Raw genomic sequence first — 13,987 nt, 5'->3', positions numbered from 1 at the left:
AAAACAATAAAATTAGTAAAACAATTAACAACTACAACAATAAAATTGGTAACAATATAACATAATGAAAATAACAAGATGGAGATTAAGTATTGAGTTTCTTATATTAAATTAAATTTATTAGGAGAAAACACTGAATCTACATAACTAAATTATTATGTTTTTGTCATTTAGAAATTCGGAAATTTTGTAGTAGGCCTTTTCGACAAACAGACTTTTTATTCTATCTAAGAATTCGACCTGCGGCATTTGTTTGAAATTTGTAGGCACTTTATTGTAAAGTTTATTGCCCATATAATAAAAACTTTTTCAAATATTGCTGTAGTGTGTATGGGATATATTAACAAATGGTTATTTCTAGTATTGTGGTGATGAATAGTTTTTATTTAGAAAACCAGTTCAAATTTTTATGAACTTGGCTCAGTACTTCATACATGTACACACAAGGGACAGTAGGGATCTTTAGTTTCTTAAATTGTTCTTTACAAGAACTTCGTCTGGATGAAAAATTAATTATTCTTATAATTTTTGTTTGGATTTTTAACACTTTTTCTGCTAGTTCTACCGAGCCCCACAATGTAATTCCAAACTTCATAATTGAGTAAAAATAGCCATAGTATAGGGTCATCTTTGTTTTTAAACTTGTGATGTGAATAAGAAATAAAAACATAATTACGAGGGTAGAAAAGGTATAGGAATTTTTTCCCATCAGGGTAAGTATTCAATGTGACCTCCACTTACTACAACACACCGCTCTAACTGTCACCTCATAGACAGCCCCATGCTCCCTAACACTCCAGGTATTTCTCTGATCCTTTGGTGTCCATCTTCATTATCCTCTTTCAGTTGTTTGATATTATCTCTACAGACGTTGAATGGATCATGGATTTTAAATAACCCCAAACAAAAAGTTAATCATATTTAAATCCGGCAATCTTGCTGGCCAAGTTGTTGGGCTATGATACACAACCCACTTGTTTTTTTATTGTTCCTCTAAGTATGTTCTCAATGTTATTGTTGAAGTAAGGAGGATTGGAACTAGGGTCACGGTGACAGGAGGTCCTCTCTTGCTGAATCTAGTCTCTGTATCTTAAGGAGGGAGCACATCATGCATAAATCACATGTAATGTCTGCTATTTAAAGGCATATCTTTTATTATATTGATTAGGTCATGTTGAAGGAAGTTTATATAGCTAACTCCATTGATTCTTGGGGGTAAAGGCCAATAAAACTATCCAGCAATACCCGTTCAAACATTTAATGTAAAATTATGTTAATAGCTTGATTATACATTGAAATTTAGGTACTCATCAGCTCAATGGTGGGTGTTGTGGAAGTTCAAAATACCATGCCAGTTGAACCCTGTTTCGTCAATAAAAATTACTAATGACCAAAATTTAGAATTTCTAACACACTTATTGTTCAACTATTAATAAAAGTCTTACCTTTAGAGGAGTGATTATTCTTTATGATGGACTGACTCTTTGAACATGATACGAACATAGTTGCTAACTTCAAAACTACTACTATGTTTTTAGAGGTTTGTTCTACCCCAAAACCTAAATTAGTAATCTTTTAATTTCAGCACCTTTGTTTTATTGATGTGTTGCATTTTCTTAACTTCATTGATATTCCTAACATGTATTAATAATGATTAGCTTGCATGAAAACTGATGAGAATATTTTAAACCTATTTTGTTGCAACAATTTTAGTTCCATTCCATCTTTCTCTTCTAAGTTCTTAATCTTCCATTGAAATCTCAAGTTCACTCACTCTCTGACCATATTAAACAATCAACACATAATGCTTAGGGCAAATCTTGAGAAAACTGAACATTTATTATTTGCTGATTGTATGGAAGCTGCATACCACTAGCTCCAGCATCATACCATCTACTAATAATACATCTGTATTTCTACTAAAAAAAACAAACATTCATCGTATCTAGCCCTGTTTCAGGAAAATTTTCATGAATTATCAAGCCATCCTTACTTTCCGTGAATTAGACTGTTCATTCTTGATGTGTTAAAGCTCCTCTCCTCCACTTGTCTTATGAAATTCAAATTACATGTTAATTTTGACTTATTTTAGGTTTATATAAAAATTGTAAAATTTTCAATGCTTATCCAGCAATTTTTAAGATCTTTCACGTAATACTTACAATCATGTTATTGTAGTTTTATTAATTTCATGACTAATTACTAACAGTACTAATACCCTAAATTTAAATTTCGTTATGTATAAACAATTCTATTAATCTGTCATCTTCTGCTTTTAACATATAGATAGCTGTATGTGGTATGAGGATATCCAGGAGACAGCCAGATCAGTGTTCCAGTCCCTGTTGATGCTGATGTCCCCTGAGAATCGAACATCACTCAGCATGCTGCTCCAGTTTATCCATCAGCTTCCAGTGTCTCCTCACTCTACCATAACTAAAATGGAGGTACAAAAATAATGAATTATTCACAAAACAATTTTTTAATTTTTTGTGATATTTAATAGAAAAAAAAACAAGGAGATCAATTATTGGCACAACTGGTGTCAAAATATTCAGAAATAGGCTGTCTGAATAATTTTAACCATTTCTTGATTTTTTTTTAACTCTTAAATATTGCTTCAAAATATTATATTTATTTCAAACCTTCTAATTTCCTCTTTAAAATTATATACATGGGCTGTCCAGAAAGAATCCGATATTTTGATATTACTAAAAACCAGCTTCCTGATCACAACTAAACTTTAGTCTCTTTCAAATTACTTTCCATTGGATAAGATGGTCTTATTAACATGATCCTGTCACTTTGAGAAACAAGCTGCAAAGTCCACCTTCGTAATCGCCATTAGCTCTGCATTCAATTTGTCCTTTTCAATTATTTCAATTCTGTTTCCTATGAGTAGGGGTTTCAATTCTGGGAACAGCCCAAGTTAGGATTGGTGCTTATGGTTTTCAAGTCTTGCACGGCTTCAAAACATTGCTCGTTTTGATCTTCGGTGGGCAGTTTTAGGACAAATTTCACAAGCACTAATTTCAAATCCAAATCCTCAGGTAACATTTTGGCATGTATAGTATTTTATTATATGTCCAAATCTATAAATCTTCTATAAATTGCACACTGTTTAGTGAACTGCACACTGGATATTTTCGGGAGTTCGCATTGATGAAGGCTGACCAGAACACGGATTGTGTCAACCGAATCCATTTATTTAATCTGTTCAACAACAAATTCATGGAAGTTGAGGACATGGCTTGCCCCTGAAAGGCTTGCTGGATCATTTGAGGAACTTAACTGATCTTCATGTTCTGTCATTTTTTAGGGGAAAAATCCGATGAAGGATTGAAAAACACATGTACTGAACACTGACCTACAGCTGACTTATTTAAGGTGTGGATGAGAGCTATTCTCGGTACAAGCAGTACGGAACAGAGTTAGAGCATGCTGAATCTCGTAACAGCAGCTGTCAGAAAAGGGATAATCATTGAATATTGGATACTTTCCGGACAGCCCATGTATAACACTATTCATTAATAATATTGCTACCTATAAAAAGTGTTTGAATCTACCATTTCTCAAGGAAAAATGTTCTCCTACATGTTTAGATTTGTTTGTTTGTTTTATCCCTTTAAAAACTACATTTATAACCAATAAAACTTGATTGATGTATATTTTTATATTATTTGATTATTGAAATATATACACAAAGTTACAAAGTTCATTCAAATTTTAATGCAAGACAAGTCAAACGTTTGATTTTACAGGTAAATCAAATTTACTCCTATTAACCAATATATAACCTAGTTCTAACAGTGTCTAAACATTTTCAAAAGAAACAAACTAATAATAACAAGTTTTAGATCAAACATTTGTAATAAATGGAAAAAGGTTTTATTATTGGCTAGATTTTTACCTAAAATAGATAAATCAGCTGTCAACATTTCAATAATATAGGAAACTAAACAATTCAATACAAGGTTTCATTTAATAATTTGAATGAAAAACGTGGAAAATAATTATCTTTAATGGCATCAATAGTGAACTTGAATGTTCATCAGAATCTAAAACCAGATATCATGCAATGACAATTATTGTCGACAAAGAATAGTCTCAAAAAATCTAGTTGTGTAACTCACAACAGATTTTTTTGGAATTAAACATATTCTTTTATATTATGAGCATGAAGTCAGTCTGCAGTCATTCATGGAAATCAATAAATATACACAAAACCTATACTTGAGTGGCGCTTAAGTGTCATTTGCAGAATTACACAATGGTGCTTAAGTAGGAGTGGGAGGAAATATTCCCAAAACTTGTTATAAAAACAAGATGATTTCTACACACAGAATTCTTGAAATAGTTTATACTAAAAATACTCTACATCACTCCACTGTAGATTTTTAATAACTGTTAACTCCATACTCAAGTCTTTTTGCTTGTATTCTTTATAAGTTCTGTATATTTTATATTGTTGTTCTTTCATGAAAAATAATGTCATAAATATCCTATTAGTACCAAGTATATTAATAAATTCATCTCTATCTAATTATAATATCTTTTTAATGATTTATTCAATGTGTTCATTTTTCTACAACCTATATAATACTCATCTAAAATTATTATGACATTGTTCTTGTGGTGTTAGAATACTCCATTTTTGTCATAAAATCTGACCAGTATTACAGCTACAACTACAACACAATGTATTGTAAATTTTGTACTGTTTAGCTTGTGTTCTGTGAATTGCATGAGCTGATATTTTTTTTGGTTCAGTAGAATATTTCTTATTGTGCAAGATCAGATTAAAACAATCACAATTATAAATTCAATTCAATTCTTAAACCATATCTGTTAGAAAGAAAAATTTAGTTGTCTTTAAGCACAGTAAAATGGGACCAGCAGTGTAATTATTTAAATATAAAGATGCATTAGGAAACACTATATGGTTTGGGAGAGTTTATTTATAGCAAACACAGTTTCAGCCCACTATTCTTCCGAATTCACTTTCGGATTTTAATCTATTTGAATAGAAAATTGCAGTATTTTTGTATTAGTCCTAGGATTCTAACCCCCCACCCCAAATCACCATTGTCCACTGCAAACACATCTTCCAATGGTCATACAGTTCATTATAAATATCTTTTCTTAGTTAATTTTATTTTAATTCTACGTGTGCATACATGATAACTTCTTGGATATATAGCGCAATAACAGTCATTATCTGGAGTGTCTGGAAGGCATGTCTGCAGCTCTGCCTTGGTTCTAAGTCAGCCAAAACTCGGATGGCTTTTTTCTGTAGGGTAAGAACTCAATTAAAGTTTCCAACTGAGGAGCCACCCCAAACTGCAAGTCCATACCTCATGTGAGTTTCTAATAATGAGTAGTAAGCTGTTTTGGCTGATTCCAAGTTGCTGATACATTTAATGCGTCGAACAACATATATTCCAGATGCTAATTTTTTGCAGATATTTGTTCACTTGCTCAGTCCAGGTTAGATTTCTGTCCAGAATGACTCCAAGAAATTTTACATGGTTTTCAATTGTTACATTGGCGATGCTGGGAGTAGTGTCTTTTTTCTTACTGAAATTAATTTGTATTGTTTTTTGTGAGTTTATAGCGAGGTCATTTGTTTTACAATAATTCAGAGCCTTGTTTAGAGAGGCTGTAGCAGCTGCACAAACACCTTCTGCAGTGTGATTCCTTATCAGGAGTGTTGTGTCGTCTGCGTACATTACGCATGATGTATTATTATCTTGGGTATGTGTTGGGAAATCATTTACAAATAGAATAAAGAGGACTGGGCCAGTACAGACACTTGTGGAACTCCTCGGAGGGTAGGAAGTGGTTTTGACTGGTGTGTTTTTGTAATTCCAAGTGTGGTTGTCTGTACCTCAACTACTTGTGTTCGTCCTGACAGGTAACTTGCAAACCATTTGTTTGCTGTGCCTGTGATTTCCAAGTCAAATGTCTTACTATAGAATCAAGAATTTATTTAACAAATTACAAAATGTACATTTTGTATAGTTGACGTCAATATTACTTTTTTAAGACCAAGGCATCGATCTTTCATAAGCATATTTCAATAGCCATATAATTTAACAGAAACAATGACAAGCCTAGCCTATATTTATTCAATAAAATTAACAATAGATAATGATAGGAAATGTAATTTAACAATTAATATAGTATAACAATAAATAACAAGTACAAAACAAGAAATGTAACAAGAATATTCTCAGTCAAAATCTAAAAGCTAATATTAATATCAGTCGTAAAGAATTCATTCATACTGTAAAACGGATTATTTAGTAACCACCAAAAAATTTTTGTTTTAAATAATTTTAACTCATCATGGTGGGCTTCAGCTGGTAATCGATTAAACATTTTTAAACCAATATATGAAAATGACTCTTGGGACTTAGTTAGCCTAACAAGAGGTAAATCTAAATTATTTCTATGTTTGGTAAAATGAGCATGTGAGTGTGACCTTAGAGGTATGGCACCAATACCTAATTTAACATTTACTAAACATGAATAAATAAACAGATTAAAAACAGTGAATATCCTTTCCTGAATGAACAAGGGTTTACAATGGGCTCTATAATTGAAAAAAAGTGTGGAGATGTATTGTCTCTTGTCTATTTGGTCAATAATGTCTTCAATTAGGCTGATAATGGCAGAAATGGTAATTTTCCTTTTGAGAATCCATGTTGGCAGTCGTTGATTAAATTTAGCTTCTTGAGGTGTGTCATAAGTCTGATGAGGAAAACTTTTTCAATAATCTTTGAAAATGTTCAGATCAGGGAGATAGGACGATAATTTTGCACACCATTTGTAGATCCTTTTTTGTGCTTCGGGTATACTTTTGTACAGAGGGAAACTGGCCTAGGCTGAATGATTTGTTTATTACACTTACAAGAGGTGGAGTCAGTTCTTTTCTGCAGTATTTGACAAGCTTAGATGAGTATTCATCAATTCCACTTGACTGTTTTGATTTAAGGGAGTTTATAATATCCCTGGCCTCGTCATTGTTTGTTGGTGTAAGAATTAAGGACTCTTGGCAGATTATTTCTGTTAGAAGGTCAGGTGCATTTGTGTCATGGTTCCCTATGGCCTGTCTATTCTTTTTCAGTTTCAGCTCGGCTACATCAGTAAAATAAGTATTAAAATGTTCAGCTACCTCCTGAGGACTATCAGTCTCTCTGTTATTACTGTATATCAGTCTCTCTGTTTCAATTTGGGTATTTTATGCATTTGTGGATATTTTACTTGGGTTTTTCCTCTTTTTTTCATTGTTTATAAGGCTCCATAGGGCTTTACTCTTGTTATCAGCTGATTTGATGTAGTTTGCATTTGCGATTTGGTTTAATTGTCTGAGTTTTTTGTCGTAATCTTTCTTCCTTTCTACCATGATCCCTTTGTCTTGCACATTTCCCGTTGTTTCATATTTATGTAGAGCCTTTAGTAAGTCAGATTTTATATTTTCTGCTTCATTGTCATAGGGGAAGGTTCTCTTTTTTTCTTTTCTTAATACATTTTGTTTTGGACAGGCAATGTCAAGAGACGCTTGTAGGATCCCTTGAAAGATATTGTATGCTGCATCTGAGTCACTAGCGAGATGAATTTGGTCCCAATTTTTATTGTAAAGGATAGATGTAAGAGTATCAAGGTTCCATTTACTGAAACATCTTTTGTAAGCATACTCTGACAAAGTTTTCAATTCATAGCTGTGAATCCTGCAAATTTGTGCAGTGTGGTCAGAGAGTCCGGACTGAATTATGGCACTGTCGATGTCTTTTGGTAAATTTGTACATATACAGTCAATTGAGGTCACAGTATTATGGGTGATGCGAGTGGCTGGTAATGGCAGTCTTTTGATTTGCTGAGAAGTAAGTTCATCTTCTAAAGTGGTATTATCCACTGTATTCTTCAGTCTGTCTATATTGATGTCACCAATCAGTATAATTAAGCTGTTTGTTGTGTGCTTGTATATGCTCGAGGATGTTTGCTAGAGTGTTTACACTTGCCCTTACATTTTCACTTGGTGATCTGTATATTCCGAGAATATGTACAATGTTTTTTCCAGACTCAATAGATACCATTGCTGTTTCACAGCTGAACTGAAGACAGAGGTGGGATATGTCAATTGATTTACAGCTGGGGGCTAACACATCATTTGCGTATATGGCTACACCACCTAACTTATGATTTTGTCTGCTATAGTGTGTTATTAAATAGTACCCTTCAACTTATGTTAGTTCTAATTCTTGTCTTTTTAAACCGTGTTTTATTCTCTGATCCCTTAGGGTGCACCCCTATGACAAATGTATTCGAAATCACTCCACTGTCACTGCATCTATATTAGTCATACACTGTAGCATAATTTATTTTCACTGGTGTCATAAAATTTGACAAATTGTTCTTCACACTACACTGGTATGTTTTATATTTCTGTTTTGTCTATTGTATTACATTTTTAGTTAACTATTTTAAAAAAATTGTTGTTACCTGTACTTCAAAGTAATGATTATTTATATAAATATATGCATTTTCTTTCATGCACCATAAAACAGGCTGAAGTTAAATAACTATCACTCTCTACAGTTGACATGTACTACCTCCATTGTACATTTTAAACTTAGTTTATGTTCTAGATGGTGTACGATCTGAGTACCTTCATCTTATCACCACACTCCCACAGCAAGAATATCTACAGTCACCAGATGGTGCTCAGTGTGGTCTATTTCCTTACTGAAAACTGCCACCCGATCTTTGAGAACCTTCCTCAGGAAGAAATAAAGCAAAACAAGGAGAATAAAGTTGATCAAGTACGTTGTTATATAGTTTTTATAGACAATATACATATGCATTGGAAATGTGATTAGAAAAGATAGTATAACATTTCATTGCCAGTTTAGGAATTCTTAACTTTTTTTTACCAAATTATGTCCATATCTTGTAAGTAGTATGAATTTAAATTTTTACTTTGAGCATTGTATTATTGTTCAGTAATTTTTATTTTCATTAAAAGTATGCTTTGGAGATGTCTAAAAACTTCAGTTGCCTATAGGTTATTATGCTTGTAAATAGCATCCCATTTTTCTTTATTAAAAAAAATGTTATATTTCAGAGTACAGAAACCTTGAATGTTTTGAAAAAGTTAACAACATGGAAAAAAACTGAATTTTCATATATTTGAAAGGTACATCCTTAACCCTTTGATTGGTGGGGTTTTTCTCAGTAAGAGTGCCCTAAAAAGTGAGTTTTTTATTTTAGATTTTGTTTTTTTTTAGGTGATTTGGGTTTACTGTAATAGATATGTTATGACAAACACTAAATGAGAAGTTTCTGAAGTTCTGTTATGAATTTATACTGAAATTAATCTAATTGTGCACAAAAGTTATTATATTTACAAAATATGAGAATAAGAAGAAAACAAAAATATTCAGTATTTTCTCATAAACATAATAAGGTACAGGTTAGGTACAAGTTAGTAACAGTACACAAGTCTCCTCAGAAATCTTTGATGGTATGAAAGCAGCCGGACACACAAAGTGGAACATCGCAATCACTACACATCTATCTCGTGTCCCAGCACCGCTACTCACCCAATGCTGGTCTATCTGCACACGTGGCATTCTCTTCTCGGTTTGCTCTTATCTGTAGCAGGGATGGTGATGGGAAAATGCCGAGCAGTGAGTCCCAGGGGAGCATCTTAGCAAAAATTCTTCTGTAAGTCTTTATTGCGTAATTTTACATAACCAGTAATTACACCAACACCCACGTTTACTTACTCATAATAAACATAAAAAAACTTTTACAATCAAACCGGTAACATAAAAGTGAGGCTAAAACCGGTATTCACTTCAAAAACAGAAATAGAATCAGCTGATTTGTTAGGAACAAGTCATATGATACAGTCACATAGCTGCAATACCGTCAATTGGGTCTAAAGGAATAAATAAAAGAGCAACTGCGATCTAGTGAAAACAATAAAAAATTACTAGAAAAATTAAAGATGTTGAATTCTGTGTATGGGCACTCTGCACCATCATTTACCACAGTGAAATTTGGGTTGTTGAATTTAAACGTGGCCTTAATAGCTTGGAAGATGAACGTTCAGGGCGTCCAAAAACTGTAACTACCGACAAAAACATTGCCAAAGTTCACCAAATTGTGCTAGACAATTGCCAAATTAAAGTGAGAGAGAGATCAGAGGATTTTTTTTATCTTGAGGGAAAATGGCAGATTGTCCCTGCGCTTAGTCCTAAAAAGAACCTTTGCACCTCCCTTGCTTATATTTGTGTCCTCAGAATCTGAGACTTTTACAGAAGCCGATCAGATTTGAGGGCTCCTGTTCCTTAATGTCCTACGGACTGAGGAGATATTCTCCCAGGAATCTTTTCCGAATTTTTGATATGACAGGACAATTTAGCCAAATGTGCTCCGCTGATTCCTCCTCTTTTCCGCAGAGTCTGCATTCATCAATCTTGCTAAGGCCCACCCTCATAAGGTGTTTCCTTAGGGGGCCATGTCCTGTCAACATTCCTAATATCATTATTATGTCCTCCTTACTCTGATCTTGGAGAGATGCCCACCCTTTAGCATAAGGAGAGATAAACATTTTAGATTGTCTTAACCCTGAGACCCTACTCCATTTAAAGTTCCTTATTCTTTTTTCCCAATCTTTTACAAGAGCTTTACTGTTGGAGAAAGCTATCCTGCAACCTGGCTCTGGCTCCACCATAATGGACTCCGCTCACTTTTTGGCATGGATATCTGCTTTTTCATTTCCATGAATGCCATCATGGTCCGGCACCCAACCGAGTGTTACTCTGTTATTCTTAGCCAGCTCTGCCAGATCATTCTTGCAATCCCAGACTGCTTTCAAGTCAAACGAATAGGTATCAAGTGCCTTTAGTGCAGCCTGGCTGTCAGATAGTATAAAGTATTTTGCTCTTTTTGTCCTCATTTGTATGAGTCTTCTGGCACATGATTCTATTGCCATGACTTTTGCTTGGGAGACCATGGCAGTTTTCCCAGGGGCACTGCTAGATTAACTCCTGGTCCATATATTCCGTATCCTGCCCTAGAGTCAAGGCGTGAACCATCTGTGTAAAACTTCAGGACTTCTTTTGCAGGGTAGGCCTCCTTTTTTATCCATTTCTCCCTTCCATCGATAGAGACAGTATATGGTTTTTCAAAGGAGTATTTCTTAACCATTGCTTGTGACACATTGGTTAGCATTTCAGCCTCAGGAATTCCTGCATTATTTTTATGTGACCTTCTGAGGAAGTAGTATTTATTACCATTGTACCTAGAAGCTTCATTGAGCTTAGAGCTGTTGTCATCATCACCTCCTGCCCCAGAGGAGTGTATCCCAGGAATGCTTCAATTGCCAGGGTTGGGCAGGCAGTTCCCAGTGGTGTGTGCGCACAAAAATACAGCATTTAAGTAGAGAGAAGATGGCTGTGCGTGTGCTTCATGGACACTCTGACTTGGCACATGTGTTGGGATATGAAGACCCCGCCACTTCCGCACCGCATGAAGATGTAATAACCTTCGTAAACAATATTTTGAGTACTATTTGAAGGATGACAGAGATGGGAGAAGTGTGTACAGTTACAAGGAGACGATGTTGAAAAATATTTTTAAAATTTCAGAAAAAATATTGTGTATCTTTGTTAAGTCAGAAACTTTTCAGACCACCCTCGTATATCAAAGATATTTACCATGTTTAATTTTAAATCTTGTTTAAAAAACATTAACCAATACAACAGAATGTAATAGGAACCAATAGAAGGTAAAAAGCTTTTAATGAACTGATTGCAACTTTTTTCTCGGATTAGTGAAAATTGATGATCAATAGATTTGTAGCGCTTTGAACTTTTTTACCTCAAAATCAATAGAGTTCTTCCTCGGACCATTTTGTAAGTCTCTACAACATTTCTATCAAAAGTTACCACACAAATGTGAATAGATGGACAACACAGTTGTAAGAAGAACCTGTCGTGTCCTTAATTATTTGCACTGGTGTGTAACAAACAAGCATATCGTGAAAAGTGTTTTTAAATTAAGAATTGCATGATAACAAACTATTCTTTCATATTATTTAACTTTTGCTTCCACGTTTTAATTTGTGTTTCTTGTGACAAATGTATTAACTGTGCTAAATTTAGCAATTAAACTTGTTCAAGGATCAGAAGGTATTCTGCAAACAGTTAACTCAAGATCAGTTTGTGGATCAGGGTGCGACCAGCTCCTGGTTAGCTCTCAGTGAACTTCTAGATCAGATCATCAATGATAAAAATATGAAGAGCAAAGAAAAGAAGAAAAGACTAAAAAAGGTATGCAGTCATCTGTTTATGCATATATTCTTTATATTTTTTTATAATTTTTTAACTAAACGTATAAACGTAGATTACTCATTTTAAATTTAATGTATGATACAGGCCTCAAAAATAAAAATTATCTCTTGTTCCTTGTCTGAAATTTTTAATATTTTTACTGTATCATAATTAACTATTTTTATTGCCAAACTTTTTCTTCAATTACTTAATTGTAAGGTTTTTCTATTTAGCTTTTTTACAGATTTCTGTATATATTTAATTTGATCATAAACCCTTTTGACATTACTGGAAAAAATTTTATTATGATTATTTTGAACGTGTTATAAATTTGTTGCTTTATAAATAATCAGAATGAACAATATTACAAGAAAAACAATTTATAACAATATTGTAAGATTAATCAGCTGTTTGTTTTAAATTTAGAGTGAAAATATAACTTTCTAAAAAACTTAACATTACTTTTCCAGTTTTCTTTTATAAAATTCAAAACTTTTTATTTTTGTGTTAAGTTTTATTTTCTCTTGTTGAAGCAATAGTTAACATTTTTTCCAAAGAGCTAGTTCTCATGTGAAACTGGAAAAAATGTATACTGTAAGTAATTATTTTTAATGTTTTTAATTTGTAAAATTGCATTACATTTAAAAATTAGTTTTATTTTCTAGCTTATAAGAAGGAAATTTATTTTTATGCTAACGGGTAAAATTATTGGGAAAATATCTCAAAATTTTTAATTTAATAAATATTTTAGTAAAACAATGCAAAATGGAAACTCTTCAGCATTCTTGGAAATAATTTTTAATTTTTGGCCTGGCACTAAAAGGGTTAAACAACACTTTTTTATTTTCCTGGGAAGCCCATAATTGTAAAACCCTTGAAATAAGAATGATAATTTTTAATCAGAAGATTACAGATTTTGCACACCTCAGCATAAAGTGGCTGGCAGCAAAATGGTGTATAATAACAAGTCAAAAAATTCTCTAAATTACTATTTCAAGAATTACAGGTGTTATGAGTCCAAACACTAAACAACGTTACAACGTAACAAAACTATAAAATAATTTTTGGAAACCACTAGTATAGTAGACTCAAAAGCAGACTTCCGTTATATCCAATAAATAGGATTTAAATTGTTTGAAACATACCTTGTTGTGAGGGATAAAAGTTCTTTAATTAACTTCTCATATATTTTAGAAATCTTTGTCATATAAATGGTTGTAAAGTTAAAAGAGGAAAATCATGTTAGATTTAATAAGAATTAATATCTGAGGCTTTATTTATTATTGTTAACTTATTGCAACTGTAATACATCTCAATTTAGGTGGGTCTCTATGCAACTATTACACTTACTGTCAGTACTTACCAGATAGACTTTATATGAAAATGTATGTGTTTTAGTTCAAGGAAGAATATCCTCATATTTACAAACAGCGATGTGGAGGATCATCATCGAATCTGGCCAGTCTAATACACTTCCGGTAACTCCTGCCCTTTAGTTTCTATAATTTGGAAACTGTGCAATAGAACAACATCATCCTGCCAATCTTCTTCCATTAGTGTACTGTGTATAGTTAAATTTTTGTATTTTATTGTTAATGTTCAGTGTTTTATTGCGTGAATACATTTCAGATGCTCAAAACTAA

The 13,987-nt window shown here is 33.0% G+C and overlaps 1 protein-coding gene across 2 annotated transcripts in view; it reads left to right on the top strand.

Annotated features, from left to right (window-relative positions):
• LOC124369588 (DEP domain-containing protein 1B-like) overlaps nt 1-13,987 on the top strand; it is a 49,101-nt gene extending 35,114 nt beyond the window's left edge. For both annotated transcript variants that reach the window (XM_046827631.1, XM_046827630.1), the window contains exons 6-9: nt 2,287-2,447; nt 8,652-8,825; nt 12,195-12,344; nt 13,743-13,987. In XM_046827631.1, coding sequence (XP_046683587.1) covers nt 2,287-2,447; nt 8,652-8,825; nt 12,195-12,344; nt 13,743-13,826 — 569 coding nt within the window. In that variant the 3' untranslated portion in view covers nt 13,827-13,987. The remainder of the gene's footprint in view (nt 1-2,286; nt 2,448-8,651; nt 8,826-12,194; nt 12,345-13,742) is intronic.

The sequence above is a fragment of the Homalodisca vitripennis genome, chromosome X (assembly GCF_021130785.1).
Source record: "Homalodisca vitripennis isolate AUS2020 chromosome X, UT_GWSS_2.1, whole genome shotgun sequence".
Classification (NCBI taxonomy): Eukaryota; Metazoa; Arthropoda; class Insecta; order Hemiptera; family Cicadellidae; genus Homalodisca; species Homalodisca vitripennis.
This window is presented reverse-complemented; position numbering and strand designations above follow the sequence as displayed.